At 52.6% G+C, this 17,369-nt stretch overlaps 2 protein-coding genes across 2 annotated transcripts in view; one reads left to right on the forward strand and one right to left on the reverse strand.

Moving 5' to 3' along the window:
- The window catches only part of Farp1 (FERM, ARH/RhoGEF and pleckstrin domain protein 1), a 233,550-nt gene extending 228,859 nt beyond the window's left edge, over nt 1-4,691 (forward strand). The window contains exons 25-27 of the mRNA XM_042682639.1: nt 1,504-1,611; nt 1,797-1,948; nt 3,183-4,691. Of these exons, the coding sequence (XP_042538573.1) occupies nt 1,504-1,611; nt 1,797-1,948; nt 3,183-3,264 (342 nt within the window). The 3' untranslated portion in view covers nt 3,265-4,691. The remainder of the gene's footprint in view (nt 1-1,503; nt 1,612-1,796; nt 1,949-3,182) is intronic.
- A 1,932-nt stretch (nt 4,692-6,623) lies between these two features.
- Nucleotides 6,624-17,369, reverse strand: part of Stk24 (serine/threonine kinase 24) — an 80,174-nt gene continuing 69,428 nt past the window's right edge. Inside the window, exons 6-11 of the mRNA XM_042682650.1 lie at nt 15,996-16,181; nt 13,943-14,088; nt 12,292-12,415; nt 11,316-11,384; nt 9,817-9,953; nt 6,624-8,491 (exon numbers count right to left, since the gene is read on the reverse strand). Coding sequence (XP_042538584.1) covers nt 8,455-8,491; nt 9,817-9,953; nt 11,316-11,384; nt 12,292-12,415; nt 13,943-14,088; nt 15,996-16,181 — 699 coding nt within the window. The 3' untranslated portion in view covers nt 6,624-8,454. The remainder of the gene's footprint in view (nt 8,492-9,816; nt 9,954-11,315; nt 11,385-12,291; nt 12,416-13,942; nt 14,089-15,995; nt 16,182-17,369) is intronic.

Genomic DNA, 17,369 nt, shown 5'->3' on the forward strand with positions numbered 1-17,369 from the left:
CCAGGCCATCTGTAGTCCAGCCCAGTGCAGTCCAAGCCCAGAAGTTTGCCAGGACAGGAAAGCTTGCTTCCCTCCCTCCTGGTCGGACCAGCTCCTGTCCTGGCCGATCCAGGCTGTCTAGCGTTGAAGCTACCCAAGGTGAGAGTCTCACAAACGTTTACGCCTGGGCTGGCCTCCAATCTCAGTCCTCAAATCTCAGCCTCCTGAGTAGCTAAGAGGACATGCCTAAGTCACCAGCACCCAGCCACACTCACTCTAAACATAGACCAAGTCCCAGCTGTGATGGGACTGTAGTGTCACACTGCGGTCACCGGGTTCAGGGATTGGAGCCTCTCTTCAAGTCCTCTGTGGCCTAGAAATACTGTGTTAGCCTGGCCCCGTGGGCAACGGGTCTACACGGCCTTCCCTACATGGGCAGGTGGGGGGGGTGGGGAGGGGGAGGGAAGCGGGAAATGGGAATACATCCTTCCCCTAAAGCACGGGTCTAAGATTGCCACAGGCCAAACCTAGCCTACCACCTGGGCATGTACAGCTATGAACCAGTAGTGGGTTTGATGGAAAGCTTGGAAGCCCCAAAAGCACGTAAAGTCAGTGTGAATTTTTGAGGGGCCTGAAAGGCTGAATGGAGCCCCTAGAACCGTGCGGGAGAGCTTCCACCCTGGCCCACTAGGTGGCAGTCAGGAGCCCTTCAGTTCTTCCAGCTCCCCAGAAAAAGAACCACACACCTGGGGCTTTGACATTTCTTGCCAGTCTGGAAGCTAGAAGTCAAAACTCAAGATTTTAGCCTGTTATGGACCCCCTGAAGCCTGTGGGGAGCCTCACAGCCCCTCTCCAGCTTGTTCCTGGCTGCCAGGTATTGTGTGGCTGTGGATGCTGTGGTCTCTGCTTACTGTACACCGTTCCTTGCCTCTGTGTCCCCATGACGACTCAGCAGACCCCACTGACACTGGAAAGGACTCGTGAGACCCTGCTCACCTCTTCATCTCCTGAATAAGGTCGAATTCTGAGCTGCTGCAGGCGGGGCCTAATCAGATTGGGCTCTGAGTTTAACCCCCAGTAATACAAAATTAATTTAGAAGTTAAAACAGGAGTTAAAGCTGGGTGCCAGTGGCTCACACCCTGTAATGCTAGCTACTCAAGAGGCTGAGATCTAAAGTTTGAAGCCAGCCCTGGCAGGAAAATCTGAGACTCTTATCTCCAATTAATCACCCAAAAAGCCAAGCCGCAAGTGGAATTGTGGCTCAAGTGGTAGTGACTAGCCTTGAAGGGGGGGAAAGAAAAGCTCAGGGACAACACCCAGACCCTGAGTTCAAGCCCCAGAACCAGCACAAAAACAAACACAAAACAAGAGTCAGGCTCATACAATCCAGGTGTTTCTCCCTGTGCCCGTGGCCAGCAGCCCTTCGAACCAGGACACCACCAGGGACCACGTCCTGGAGGCTAGCTGCCCTCGGCCAGTATGGGTCTTCATCTGGGCACCTGACCGGCCCGTTCATCTTGTAGAACCAGCTGTCCGGGAACCTGTTGAGGAAATTCAAGAACAGCAATGGCTGGCAGAAGCTGTGGGTGGTGTTCACAAACTTCTGCCTGTTCTTCTACAAATCACACCAGGTAAGTGTTCCCTAGGGGACAGGGAACCCTGGGCCTCGGGGGTGGCTCATTCCTGGAGCCACAGCAGTGGCTCAGCCTTTCTGGCCTCTGAGCCCTTGGGTGCAGCCGCCTAGGCTCCCAGAGTCACTGCTGGGTGGGGGCCGCCTGCTGCTGCCCCAGAACACTCTGCCTCTGCCCCTCCCCAGGACAATCACCCCCTGGCCAGCCTGCCTCTGCTGGGGTACTCCCTCACCATTCCCTCTGAGTCCGAGAACATCCACAAGGACTACGTATTCAAGCTGCATTTCAAGTCCCACGTGTACTACTTCCGGGCTGAAAGTGAATACACGTTTGACCGGTAGGTGTCACCACCTGCAGGTGGAAGCCATCCAACCCCAGGGCTCAGTTTGTAGCGCGCGCGTGTGTGTGTGTGTGTGTGTGTGTGTGTGTGTGTCCCTGGGTCCCCTCTTGAGTATCATTACTGGGGTGCAATGATACCCCAATGCAGTAGTCTTCATCTAACCAAGAAATCTGTGAAACAAAGCCAGGCCTTGGCTTGAGACGGCTCCTGAAATTCCTATGTCCAGTGGAAATATTGGGCTGAGGCACTGATCCTCTCACAGAACTCCAGCCTTCTGGCATACCCACTACTGGCTGGGCTTCTTGGGTTACAGGTAAGAAGGAGGCAGTTACCAACCAGAGCTGTCATGTTGCTGGGGGAAGAGTTTCCACCCGGGCTGTGCGGTTGCACAGAACAGGAACTTGTTCCGTTGGTGCTCAGCCCCCTCCCCCCCCTACCCCCCACCCCCCCAGTGCAGTTCTAAATCAAGGGGCCAATGATGGGCCGTGCACGGTCCCTAGTTTAAGTTCCATGAAAAGAGACAATGGGATAAAACCAGTTTAACATCCCCAAGAAAACAAAAAGGCAGATCCTGAATGACACTACCTGGAAGATTGTACTTCTCAGACTCTATCCTGGACTGGAAAATCTAGATTAAGAGGCTGCATTTAGGAGCTAGGTTTATCCAATTTGAGGTCCGTTTGTGGTGGTATCAGGATAATGTGGCCTTCAGTGGCGAAGCCTGAGGGCTGGGAGTGAGTGGGGAGACCCCGCTCACTCAGCCTCAGCCTTCTGAGGGTAGATCAGATGATGGGATGTTGGGCCTTGTGGACTGACACCCCTGAACTCAGGGATGATGCCTCCGGAGGTTTCCCAGGTCTCACTGAGAACTACTGGCTCACCAGATACCCAAAGCAGAGTTCCTACACCATCTCCCAAAAGGTTTAGGAGGTAGAGGTCTCCTACGTGGCCAGCTTGCCACCAACCACTCAAAGTGGAGCCTGCTTCCTCGAGATGAGCACGCCCAGGCCCAGGGTTTCCAAACTGTGTTCCTCTCAGGAACCCTCACTTTTCTGCTAACATGGCCGGTAGAAACTCAGTGGTCTCCCATCAGGTCATGTTTCTATAATGACCACCAGGTGACACGAAGCCCTACACACACACACTCACACACACACACACACACACACAGAAGACAAATCAGAGCTGGGGCTTAAGAGTGACGGAGAATAGTGACATCTTCCTGTTGCAGGTGGATGGAAGTGATCCGAAGCGCTACCAGCTCAGCCTCCAAGGCCCACATCTTGAGTCACAAAGAGTCTCACGTGTACTGACTGCACGCGGCTGGCCGACGCAGCTGTGGCGGTTGCCCCGGAAGGCAGTGAAGCCTAGCGAATATTCCACAGCTGTCTGAACCAAAGGTGGTTCTACAGCAAGTCTGCCCTTTTCCCTCCCTCCCTCCCTCCGCAGATGTCTTCTCCGCTGTTAATCTCTCATTGGAACGGCAGCCTCCCTCCGCCAGGCCGGGGACTTGGTCAGTCGCCGCCACCGGGGGCTCTTTTCAGCTTGTGCCAGTATTGAATTGAATCATTAAGAGTGCCAAATGCCATCTCCCCTCCCCACCCCCACCCCGTGCAGCCTGAACGCAGCGCGTCTGTTCAAGCAAGACACAGCCCGTGCTCTTCTTTTTCTTAGAAAAGGACTTTTTATTACTTTTCACCTGTAGGCTGCTGTTTTTAAAAACAAAACAAAAAAAAAAAAAAGGATTTTTTTCCCAGTGTTGGCGATGCACATGGCACAGTCTTAAAGCTAATGAGATCATTTTCAGATTTCGGGTCCCCCCCCCCAATCTTTCTACTTTTATAATACTAGGACGTTTGTACGACTCACTTTGCTTGACAACGGTCTGCGGTGTGCTCCGTTTTGCCCAGGGGGGCTCGGGTCCAAGGGGGGGGGTGGGGGGCAAGCAGACCTTGGTGGAAATTGACCAAATTGTTTGTGATTGCTATTGACAAACTGTAGCGGGGTTGTTTTTCTGTGAAGAGAAGCAGAAATCCAGTGCAATACCTGGACTGTCGCTGTACTGTGCGTGGTATATACAGTGAGGACGTGATAGGCCGTGGTGTTTTGCTGTCTGTGTCACTAGCATGAGAACCTGTATGTCACTGACTGGGGCCATTGGTGGGGTTCCGCCAGGGGGCGGTGTGAGCACTGTGGATGTGGGAGCCTGCTGGGTAATGGTACAGTACACGGTCCCGGGCCCTCGGCTGGACCCTCCCCCTCCACCATGGTTTGAACCTGCACATTCTCTAGTAGTTATCTCTTGTGCCTGTCTTCAAAATAAGTCTTTGTTTTTACACACATCTTCTCCCCCCACCACCACCCCAGGCATGGCGGATGGACAGGGTGACAGGATGCATCCTGGACAGACTCCACCAGGAACCTAGTTGCCAACAACCACTTGGGCCTGAGTGGGAAAACATTCGCCTGTTCCCTGCGGTGACTGGGTTTGCCGCCATTCCCTTCATGTTCTTGAGCCTTTCTAACTACCCCCCCTCAACCAGGGAAGCCATGGGCACCCCCCACCCATGTCGTGGAGCCGGGGACCGACCGGTGTCCATGCCTGACAGATGGATAAAGAGCTCGAGATATGTTAATCATTTGCCTTACAATATGTACCAGATGGTTTTAAATACTAACAAAAGGGAATAAAAATACCTCACGCCACAATCCAGCATATTGACATTTTAAGGCAAAACAACCACCCTGGCTCTTGTCTTTATTGCCGTCTTGCGGGATAGACGTGGAGGGGAACAGGACAGACTCGAAATGATACGGAAAACCTGGGGAGATAAGACTGATAATGGCTGGAGGCTCGGACAGGAAATGAACACCCAAGAAAGGCGTGTTGTATGTGTGTGTAGGGTCCTGCCTTCTGCATGGCAGGAAGTCCCTGGTGAAAGGCGGGGAGGAGGGGGGGGTGGCACCAAGCAGCACAGTAGCAAAGTGGTATCAAAAAAAAGCTCCAAGTCACCTGTCAGCCAGGCTCTAGTGGCTCACACTTGTAGCTACTTAGAAGGCTAAGACTTAAGGATTGTGGTTCCAAACCAACCCTGGGCTTATCTCCAGTCCTTAACTCCAGTTAACCAGCAAAAAGCTGAAGTGGAGGAGTGGCTCAATTGGTAGAGCACCATCCTTGAGCAAAAAAGCTTAGGGAAAGCGCTCAGGCCCCAATTTCAAGCTCTAGTACTAACATGTACACATCCTGCAATTAAGACTTGTGGACAAAGTGGCTGCTACTTCAACATTTATGAATAGTTTCAAACCATCAGCTGGACATCTATGCCCAGCCACCAGGAAGAGGTGGTGTTCTACCCTCCATGCAAAGACATGGAATGAGTGTTGTATTGACCTTACATGACAGGAGCGCCCTCTGTCTTCAATGCTCTGCAGCAGAACCAGGGAAATCCTAATTCTTTAAGAGAAGAGAATGCTTATGATCAGAGGTCTTGCCAAATGCTAGGTAAAAATGCTACAAAGAAAACTTAGATGCTTCAACAAAACTGTCAGCTTTGGTAGGGAGATGCAACTGGCACCAACCATTTAAAAAAAAAAAAAAAAGCTGGCTGCTGGTAGCCAAAGATCCCAAATGCATGTTTGGGCTGGGGCTCACTTTACTGCACAGCCAGCCACACAGAATGACGGCTTGAAAAGGCATAAAGCCGGGAACCAGTGGCTCACTCCTGTAATCCAGCTACTCAGGAGGTTGAGATCTGAGGATCATGGTTCAAAGCCAGCCCAGGCAGAAAGTCCGTGAGACTTTTTTTCCTTTATTTTTCTGTAAAGATGCTATACAGAGGGGTTACAGTTTATGAGACTCATCTCCAATTAGCCACCAGAAAACTGGGAGTGACACTGTGGTAGAGCACTAGCCTTGAGATGAAGAGCTGAGGGACAGCATCCAAGCCCCATGGCCAACCAAAAAGAATGCATAAAGCAAATCAGAAGTCTCATGGTGCTGTGCGTGCTGATCTTCCCACACTGGCTGTGCGTCCAGCCCACAGGGCCATGAACCATGTATGGCCTGCACAGAAGCATCTCTGTGACTCAATTGTTCCACTGCTACAGCACATTGAAGGACCAGAAATGGACACAGCCAGCTTGGTTAAGCCAGCTTGGTTAAACAAGATGGCCTTAGAATCATTATAGCGGTGTCTGTCCACGGAACCTAGGGTTCGGGAGACGAGGCGGAGGTGATTGGTTCTGAACCAGTAAACCACACTTACCTCAGGAGAGGGAGTACACATGCTTAATCTAGTAACTGCAAAGAAACTACTGACTTCCTTCTACCATGCCATCCAGCAGCTTAAGACCACAATGAGCACAGCTTGACTGGCTTGGGGGGGGGGGGGGGGGGGGAGCTCAGCCATGGAGTGCTGGCCTCGTGTGTGAGATCCTGAGTGTGATTCCCTCCTCCCCTTGAAGCAAAGGTGCATGTCCACTCATGACCGTGAAGATGTCTGTCATTGTGAAAAGCTCACGTCCCCCATGTGGCTCTTCGCCAAACAAGCCACATACTCCTGAAGCAGATTCCGATTGCAGAGTTGATATTCTCCTGTGGTGGACAAGAGTGACCCTTAGGTTCTGCCACCTACAGGAAGCACTGCTGATAAAGAATACTCCAGAAACAAAATGAGATGTTCTCAAATTTTATTGTTCAAGTTAACATCCTTGCTGTGGAAGCACATACAGTCACAACGAACAATTCACTTCAGTTCCTCCGACCAAGACGTAGGTATGCTTTCTAGAACAGTCCAACCAAATCCATTGAGAAGGTAGCACAGATCCATTAAGTCTCAAAAAACAGACTTTGTAGAACAAATCCAAACATTAACCACACGCCCATCCGACCCCTGCAGCTCAGGCCCATCCCCTCCCAACGCCAGCCAGGCTGCTGCACTGTGGGCGGCGGCAGCCACTTCCAGTCTGCCAGCTAAGCTGCCATCCTTGCGTCCACAAGTGCTCAAGACCAAGTATTCCAAGAGGTAACACCCAGCAACACTGACACACACAAGACTACTCCCGTACCCGAATGAGAGAGCCCCACATTGGTATAAGGAGCCTTCCCCCTTCTCATGAACCCAGTTCCCAACCTGCCACGCAATGGATGCCTGTTGCAAACCCAGACAGACACCATCCCCACCCCCACCCCCACCCCACCTCACGCCGCCTGGGCCGACAGCAGCAGCCACGGCTCCTCTAGAACCATAGCACTCATCAAGGTCTCTGGAAGACGCACAGTGATTCCATGAGCCACAGCATCCTGCCAAAACCCCTGACCAACCAACCACACAAGTTGCATAGCGAGCTAACCTGGACAAGGGGTGTTCTGACCTCTGGGCACTTTTCTCTGGAATCTTCTGAAATGTCTCAATACACACATACACATACACACCCACGCACGCGCGCACACACACATAGATCCAACCACACCCAGCAGGTGCCCAGTCCACCCTGCAGTCACGTTTCAAGAAGAGTATGCAAAATAAGTGTTATAAAATTTATTTGTGTACGCATCCAGACGCTTCGGGGTGGGAGCGATGATAGGCGGAGTCAGCTAGGAGGTCCAGAGACCGTGGCGTGGGGAGCGGTGGTGTGCGTGGCACACACACCGCGTGGCAGGGTTCCACACACACTGGGTAAGAGCGCTTCCTCTGGGAGAAACTTAAATGTAATAATTTAAAGCTTCATGAGACAGATATGTATGTTCCAATTTAAAACACTAAGAAATAGTACCATCAATGACAAAGGAAATCAACTTCGAAGTGTACCAAAAGGGATGGAGAGAGACAAGAGGGAAAGCTGCACTGGCCGAGGTACAAAAAGGAGTGTTCTAGAAGAGGGGTAGGAATTATTATTAATGGCAAACCCTGCAAATACAAAACAAAACCCAAATCACTGGTCACAGAATTCAAAATTTACATGTAATAAAGGCAAGGCAATAGACTCAAGTTATGGCCTATCAAATATTTACTCCACAGACAATTATCTACAGAAGCACGTGGCCAGTGTGTACACAGTGATTCCTTATGCACGCCAAAAAGGTCTCGGTAGAAATGACACTATATACAAATCTGTACACCGACCACCCAGCGCGGCTGTCTCCCGGGGAGTGCCAACGTACAGCGGGTACCTGAGGTTTCACGTCTTAGTCGCCTATCGTAAGCCCAAATATACATTTCAGGGTTTGTTTTCATTTTTAGAGACTTTCCTTGAATATATGTGCACTATGGTTAAAATTAAAAACAATAAAAAAATAAAATAGTTGCTTAAAGGGGCAGCCCCTCCTTGCCCCAGCCGAGGCTGCGTCTGGCTGTGGCCCAGCGAGGATGGGCACCTGTGGCGTCCGGGGCTCCGCCCTCGGCGGCGCCTCTTCAGCAGAGTGGGCCGGAAGGCCCTCGTTGACTTTAAAAAGGAGGATGATGAAGAGAAAAGGAAAACCACAACCCGAGCCCGAAGGAATTTCAGTGGGATGAAGTTCCTCCGCCACTTAGTGAGTATCTAGGGAAAACAGTAAGAAATCCAAGTGAGTAACTCCTAGGCCAATTCACATAACCACAATCTTCTTTCTTTACAGAAAATTACAAGTCATTAATAAGTTTATTTTTTTTTAAGTCTGGAGCAAGTTCCAACGGCTTCATGAGTGGACTCTACAAAGAATCACAGTTCACACACACACACTTCACAGGGCACTAAAGTGATCAACAGCTAATTCAGATGACCAGATTTTGGTGATGGCCAACCACACAGGCGGCCCAGGGTGCATGTGTGTACAGGCTGATGTGTCCCCAGTGCAGAAACGCCTATGGCCGCCGTAATACTGATGTGGCCCGGACGATCTGTACTTTCAGAAACACGGTCCAAAGGGGACATCACATATTCCACAAAGATCCTTTCTCCAATGTTTTGTTTTTAAATCTTTTGATTTTCAACAGTCAAAGGTTGTTATACCAGCTGGAAGATTAAGGCTGAGACCTGAGGATCGTGGTTCAAAGCCATGATCAAAGTCTGGACAGAAAAGTCCCTGTGAGACTCTTATCTCCAACTAATCACTCAGAAATCGGAAGTGGAGCTTGACTGAAGAGATTTATGGACAACGCACAGGCCCTGAGGTCAAGCCCCATAACCAACCCCTACCCCCCCAAAAAAGGTCAATGGAATTGAGACCACACTGCACTATAAAAGCAGAAATATTGCCTTTGTAAGCCTCAAAAATAAATGTATGCCACTAGGTAAGAGGAGGCAGTGTTAGAGAAATCAGAAATATACTGAAGTGAGCAAGTAGGTAACTTTCTATTTTCCTTCATGTCTACAATTTTACGTTGCCTTTAGTAGAAAAAGGGGAGTAAGTAGAATCATTTTAAAAACACATTACTGCTCTAAGATTGGAAATAATCGAGGAAACAATCCTAAACTTTAAATTTAAAAGCTCAACCGAAGTATAGGTAGGCAAAACTACCAGGGAGGGTAGGGCGCTCTCTGCAGGCCATGGCCAGGGCTGCAAGGTAAGCTTCGGGACTGGTCTCTCAGGCACTAGTGAATAACTGCTGGTTGCACAGAGCTGCCTGCTCAGTATCAGGTCACCTCTTGGAAGCTGAAGAGTCCAGTCTGGGCACTGGACTCAAAGCCCAAACCCCACTAAGCGGTTCCATGTGGGAGAGGACTCCTGATGCCCAACAGGCTGCTATGTAGACCTCTAAAAGCCATTCTGGATCTCCAAACCCGCCCCTTTAGTTCACTTAATTCAGGCCTCTGCCACCTGGAGTCTGCGGTCAGCCCAAGAATGAAGAGCCTCAAGGGGGGCCCGGGTGCCTGGAGGCAAGTACCTCTGCAGCCGCTGCACCAGCTGCGCCACCATGGTGTCAGAAATCCCTGGGCAGGCCTCTTCCGCCAGATAGATGGCTCCCCGCAGCTCTTCTATGGACCCCAGGTTGCCTCCACACGCCTGGCTCTTCTCCTTCAGCTGCAAACACATGCAAGAGGACTGGCGTGACACACGTGCACACGGCAGCACTTGCTTCGTACTCCCGTGGGCCCTGCCACCACTGTACAGGCAAGAGCTTAGTCATCATGGCCCCAAAGAACTCTGGGAATGGCATGTACAGATGTAGTCCCAGCTGGGCCTGAACTGATCTCCCCTTAGCCTTGTCCACTTTGGATTTGGATGGATGGTCATCTGGTCCCAGAAAAGCAGTGTTAGCATCTGACAGCTCCCAGGGCTTCCACACCACAGCAGCAGCCGCCCGGGCTGAGTGGATGCGAACGGCGCCCGCCGCGTTCTGTCCACAGTGCCGCCACGTACATGGCAGCCCCGAATCCTGACAACCCCGGTGTCTTCACCTCTAAGGTCATCCCCAAGTCCTTCCAGGGAGCACCCCATGTGCAATGTGACCCTGAGCACCGCTCAGGACCACAGGCCTCCCAGCGGAGCCTGGCGCCCCCTCTGGACGATCCTCTCCCGGTCAGCTTTACACATTTCCCAACGCATGTGCTCTGCGGGGCATGGGAAACATGGCACTGCCAGACCACGTGTCACCCCCTCCCTCCGAATGTGGTCGGTGAAGGGAGGCACCGGATAGGGCAGACCAGGGAAGGGACCGTGGTGCCTGCACTCTGTCACGTCCCAGTGTTCGCAGCGCAGCGCAGCCCACCCCTCCACCCACACCTGGTCTCAAAGGAGGAACTAGGAAAGGGTGGAGGGGCAGCCCCGGGAAACACCAAAATGCACTTCTACTGGGGCGGGGGGGAGGCTCAGGCTCCCCCCAGGCTGTGAGGGGGCTCCAGCACGTCCACGTTGTGGGACTGGGAGGGTGCTGGCAGCACAGGCTGGGCACACACACTGAGCCTGAGATCAGTGAGATCAGCCGAGTGAAATGACCTGTGTGTGGCTCCTCCCACAGCAGCCAGCGGGACATGGGGTCCCACGCAGGCTCCTTGAGGCAGCCCCTGGGGAAAGCTGCTGAGTGGGAAAAGCCGGGGAAGGCTGCCCCAGAGAGGCCCAGAGCACCACACAAACAGTGGATAAGGGGCACTGGAGGAGTTCCAGGGGACACGCGTCTCCTTCAAAGGAAAATCGACTTCTCATGTTGCCCCAAGCGTTCCTGAGGCAGGGACTAGGCCGCACCGGCCCTATCTGCAGACTTCCCCCGTGGGACTCACAACAGAAGACGTCTGCCCAGGTGGCACCTCACCACGGGCAGAGCGCAGACTTGCCGAGCCTCTTTGTGGCTACGCCCATGTGGGTGGGTGATGGGCCCACAGAAGCAGGGACCTGATCCCCACTTTGCTCCTTCACCGCTCCCCAGAAAGCATCCAGGGATCTTACCTCTGCAAACAGAGGAGAAATAATCGTGGATAGACACTGAGAGAAAGGCCTCTTTGGGATGTCTTTCATCTTGGGAAAGAAAAGAAAAGGCCGTGAGAGGCAGGCACATAAACGCGGCAGTCACTCGGTAATCGACACACCTGGTGATGCCCACAGCCCCCCCCCCCCCCCCCCCCCCCCCCCGGGGACCGGCTCTGCTCTGCTCCTCTCTGCTCGCTGTGTCTCTTACAGGACTACCAAGTGTAATTTGTAGTCAGAGGCAAGCCTCCAAAGCTGAGACCCCAGGATGCAAAGATGGCAGCCAGGTATCTGTGCTGTACCCCCCTGCCTCGTGGTGCCTGTGAAATACTTTGCTGGACAGGGAAATCAGGTAGGTGGCTGTCGGATGAGATGTCTGTCTCCACTTTCACACCTCCACACAAACTTCCAGCCACTTTGGCACAAAAGCACAGCCACTTTTTGGGGGAGGAAGTGCCAGTACTGGGGCTTGAACTCTGCACCTGGGAACTGTCCCTGAGCTTCTTTTGCTTAAGGCTAAGAGCTCTGCCACTTGACTCACAGTTCCACTTCCAGCATTTTACGGTTATCTGCAGATAAGAGTCTCACAAAGCCAGCACTGGTGGTTTACGCCTGTATCCTAGCTACTCAGGAGGCTGAGATCTGAGGATCGCAGTTCAAAGCCAGCCCAGGCAAGGAAAGTCCTCATCCTCAATTAACCACCAGAAAACCAGAAGTGGCACTGTGGCTCAAGTGGTAGAGCACTTGCCTTGAGCTGAAGAGCTCAGGACAGTACTCAGACCCAGAGTTCAAGCCCCACAACTTCAAGTTCAAGTCTCACAAACTTTCCTGCTGGGCTGGCTTCAAACCATGATCCTGGTAGGTGGGCCTCCTGACCCAGCAGGGCTGTTTTAATAAGACTTTAAGGAACCCACCCATTCCACAGCAAGCCCTCAGCAAAGTGCCTGAGCCACCGTACCTTATTTCTTTCCAACTCCGATGGCTGCAGAGCTCCGTTTTCCAGGTTTTTGGGATCCTTCTCTCGGATGGTGAAGATCCAGTCCCCAGAGTCACTGCCTCCCGATGCCTGGCCATCCGTTTCCCTGGAGGCAGAGACCCCACTGAGGTGTCACAGAGGCCAGCCCCTGCTAACTGGACTGAACACTTGCTGCCCAACCCTGGAGGCCCCCTCCTGAGCCACATTTCACCGTTGTTCCCAACCACTGCATCCACTACAGTCCACCTGACCAGTCCCTTGGGACTTCCCGCTGTCACCCTGTGCCAGTGGCATCTGTACCCATGCTTCCCCAGCATGCTCCTCCACAATCATCTGCCTGCCCTTCTGCTGGCCTCTCCCTTGGGCCTCAATTTCTCTCTTCGTGCCCTTTCTTGTCAAGGCTGAAAGCATGCGCTCCTTCCTTCCCTGGCCATGGCCCTCTCAGTTACAGCCTTATATGGTCATCTCCACTTTCATGCCCACCTGTGACCCAACACACTAGTCCTCTGCCTGCTCCCAGAAGGGGGAGCCCGTTCAGTCCCCAGAACCCTTTCATCATCCCCAAGGCTGCAGTGCAGCGGGCCCAGTGCCTGGGCTCCTCCTCAGCAAGGCGCCACACGCACTCCAACCACTCTGGTTTGCCGCCCTGGAACCTGGGCCCAGGCTGGCTCTTCTTATGAGCCACACAATGAGTAACATCATCTGTTCTCAAGGCTCTAATAACTGCACACACACCCCAGTCCTGAGGCTTCTATGGGCGATCCATAAGTCTGTACGCTGCACTTCACGGTCTGGCCATGCCCCACCTCCCCGTGACCTGTGAAGTGGCCATCTCCTTCTCGACACCCAGGAAGCAGCTCCAAGTCAACACAATGCACAGCAAACATGGCCTCCAGTGCTTTCTCAGGGCAACAGTACCCCCGCTGCCCACAACTGAATAGCTTCCCCTCCTTTACACAAACCTGCCACCACATCCTGATCTCGGAACCTCCCCTGCTCCCCAGCTTGCCGCCCACAATCTGCCAGCTTATCACCTCAACAACCTCCAAAGCCAGTGGTCTCCATCTTGTCTGTAAAGAGTACCCTGGGGACCTGAAGAACCATTCCGTGTCTGTCCTGAAAGTCCCCACCATGTCTCAGTGGAGGGGGAAGGGTGCAGGTAGAGTAGGCTGGGGGTCCACCCTGTTAGGTCATGACCATGCACCTCCTTTCCCCCCACTGCTCCCCACATGGAAGATCCAAACCCCTTCACTCACCAGCTCCCAGAAGCTGGGTGCTGAGCCAGAGCCCAGCATTCAGTGTAGTCTCCCCACACACAGCTCTCCCACACCAAGAATCTACCAGAATGCCAACAGGGGCCCACAAAATATCCTCAAGGGTCTGATGATGTACTTTAGGAGGAGGAAGTGTAACAAAAGAAATGGAAGCCAGGTCAAGCTCTGTCACACTGCTGCTATTCAAAGAATCTCCACAGGCTACACGAGAGGCTGAAGATTCCTATACAGGTCTTAGGGGTGCATGTGCCCATCACCGTAGACCCACCTGACCCACATAAGGAACAAACCGGATATCTGTGCCCCAACGAGTGAGCAGCAGCGACGGCCGCACACCGGCAGGCCGGGCAGGGACTTACGCATCCGAGTCCTCGGAGCTCGAGTCGTCATGGCTCTGCTCGGCCTTCCACCTCTTGTACCTGTCGATCAGCTCAGTCAGATAGGAGGTTTTCTTTGCATTGCGGATTATAAACTTGTGCTTCAGCAATTCCTTAGCGGTGGGCCTCTGGAAAACATGCACGTGGCCAAAGAGTGAGCTGAAGTTCTTTCTAGCTGTACCCGCTCAACCCCGAGGACAGACCGCCTCAGAACACCACACACAGAGACATCAGCATTGGGCTCCGCTTTCAAGCTTTTCCTGAGGCCTCACGCTTTACCCAGGTGCAGACTTGGGTCACAGAATAAACCTAATACTCAGTACTCAACAGGGTCCTCAACATAGCTCGAACCTGGCTATCAAAGCCACAGGACCCTCTCCCGAATACACCTTTGCAGAACCTGCGCACGCGTGCGCGGGCCGCTCACAGCTGCTCAGAACCTCACCGAAGACGGGAGAGCGCGGCGGCCCACGGCGCCTGCGCAGAACCTCACAGGACGCGGGAGCATGCGGCCATCCACAGCACCTGCTCAGAACCTCACAGGGCATGGGAGCATGCGGCCACCCACAACACCTGCTCTGAACCTCACAGAACAAGGGAGAGCGCGGGGGCCCACGACGCCTGCGCAGAACCTCACAGAACACGGAAGAGCGCGGCGGCCCACGGCGCCTGCTCAGAACCTCACAGGACACGGGAGAGCGCGGCGGCCGACAGCGCCTGCGCAGAACCTCACAGAACAAGGGAGAGCGCGGCGGCCCACGGCGCCTGCGCAGAACCTCACAGGACACGGAAGAGCGCGGCGGCCGACGGCGCCTGCTCAGACCCTCACAGGACACAGGAGCGCGCAGCAGCCCATGGCGCCCGCGCAGAACCTCACAGGACACGGAGGAGTGCTGAGGCTCACGGCGCCTGCTCAAAACTTCACAGAACACAGAGCCTGTGCAGAACCTCACAGAACACAGGAGAATACGGCAGCACACAGCACCTGCGCAGAACCTCACAGAACACAGGAGCACCCGGCCGCCCAGGGCGCCTGCGCAGAACCTCACAGGACACGGGAGACCAGGCCACCCCCAGAGCCTGCACAGAACCTCACAGGGCACAGAAGGGAGCAGCCACCGCCGGGTGCCTGCGCAGTGCCTCACAGGACAGGGGAGTGGGGCGACCCACGGCGCCTACATAGCACATCACAGGACCCCCACTTAGGTTTAGACTTACCAAGGGGTGTCCTGGTCTATTGCTGGCTGTGCCAGAAAAGTCAGACATAAAACAAGGGCCTGTGGGGCGCCTGTGGCTCACGCCTGTAATCCTAGCTACTCAGGAGGCTGAGATCTGAGGATCACAGTTCAAAGCCAGCCCGGGCAGGAAAGTCCATGAGACTCTTATCTCCAATAAACCACCAGAAAACCGGAAGTGGTGCTGTGGCAAAAGTGGTAGAAGGCTCGCCTTGAGCTGAAGAGCACAGGGACAGAGCTCAGACCCAGAGTTCAAGCCCCATGACCGACCAAAAAAAAGGGGGGTGGGGGCCTAAGGTAAGCACCAAAACGGTCAGCTTTCAGAAAAATGTCCTGATTCCAAGAGAAAAGAGGCGGAACTATGCAGCAGTGGGTGCCGCGGCTCCCCACGCGATGGCCAGGTGATTGGTTCATCTATCACCCTGTACCCTTGGGTTTTTGTTTCCTAGAGCATGCAAGCTGGAAACTGATGAACACCAAGTAGAAACGAACACATTAAAGACCCGCTATCATTATTTTCCAGACTAGACGTTGCCATTACTAAAAATAGCTTTATCGTTTAAGTCTGATCTTCCTCTATAAATACTAAAAAATTCATGAGTCCTTATGTGGTAACAAGGAGACTATTCTTTGGGCTCAATGCGGCATGAGATGACAGAAAATCTGAAATAAAATAATCTTTAAAAGGGAGAAATGACAATAAAGGCGTATTTGCAATTCAAAGAAAGCAAGCAGGGTTGGAGGCAGCAAGCTGTATGCGACGGGGCTGGGAGTGGTGAGGCCATGCAGGGCAGACTCACAAAGCTGGGCTCCTTGTTCAAACAGGCCTCCACGAACTCCTTGAGGGGCTTGCTGTAGCTTCCTTCCAGCGTCGGGGGATTGTTCTTTGGAATGAGGAATAAAACCTTCATGGGGTGCAGTTCCGAGTGGGGTGGCTCCCCTTTGGCCAGTTCTATGGCTGTAATGCCCAGGGACCAGATATCTGCCTGCAACACAAGAGCAGCTTGAGGGTGCGGACAGAGACTCATTCAAGCCAATACCTAGGAAAAGAAAACACATCTGTCAATGTATAGCTGAAGTTTTGGAAAGGGTACTTGTGGCTGATGGAGATGTAGGCAAAGTGTCTACCACAGTGCCCAGAACTTCAATGAATAATGTTTCAGATACACGCAGAAATAGAAAATATTAATGTAGAATACCACTGTAAGTCCATTGCACAAATTTAATTACTTAACGTTTTGTCATACGGACTGGATTTGTTGCCACAGTGTATTTTGAAATAAACTACCCATCAGGAGACACCACCCTAATAGTGTGGCACTGTGAAGGCATTTTACTCCTCGACACGTGATGTCTGCCTTGCAGGCAGGGGTACGGCAGCAACGCAGTCTGTGCAAACCACACTTCACTTCAAGTCTGGACCTCATCCTGGGGTCTCCACACAGTCACGGCTGCTACCACTCCCAGGCAGCACTGTGATTAACCAGAGGGGCAAGGCTGCCAGACCCAGTGCTCAGAGGTTAGGTGGAGTCCCTGCATTTTCAATTCAAAATGGGTTTATCAAGGACTATCTTTTTTTTTTTGAGGGGGGGGGGGGTCAGTTGTGGGACTTGAACATGGGGCCTGGGCACTGCCTCTGAGAAATTTTGCTCAAGGCTAGAACTCTATCACTTTGAGCCACAGTTCCACTTCTGATTTTTAAGTGGTTAATTGGAAAGTCTCATGAGAACTTTTCTGCCTTGGCTGGCTTTGAACCACAATCTTCAGATCTCAGCCTCCTGAATAGGATTATAGTCAGCCACCAGTGCCCAGCTGGAATTTTTTAGTAGCATGTAACAATTAAATTTCCCCTACTACAGAAACCTCGCATGCCATTCGATGGTTAGGTTTTCATTGAGAACAATCCATGTGCCAGCCTTCCTACTGCCCTTTAGGCTTTATTTTTCACATAGTGGTTTTTGTTTTTTTCTCAGCCAGCCCAGACCATGATCTACCTGCCACCTCTCATGCTCATACCCAGATGTTCTTTTACATGGTTTCATTAACTTTTTTGCCTGGATAGCCTCATCCCCTAATCAGCTGGCCATAGTTTTTACAACAAGCTAAAGGCAAAAGCTACAAGGATGGTAGCGGGTCCTTTCTGAGCAGCAGAGCAGTACTTTCAGGCAGCAGCT

This window comes from Dipodomys spectabilis, unplaced genomic scaffold, assembly GCF_019054845.1.
Source record: "Dipodomys spectabilis isolate Male_0828 unplaced genomic scaffold, ASM1905484v1 ptg000075l, whole genome shotgun sequence".
NCBI lineage: Eukaryota > Metazoa > Chordata > Mammalia > Rodentia > Heteromyidae > Dipodomys > Dipodomys spectabilis.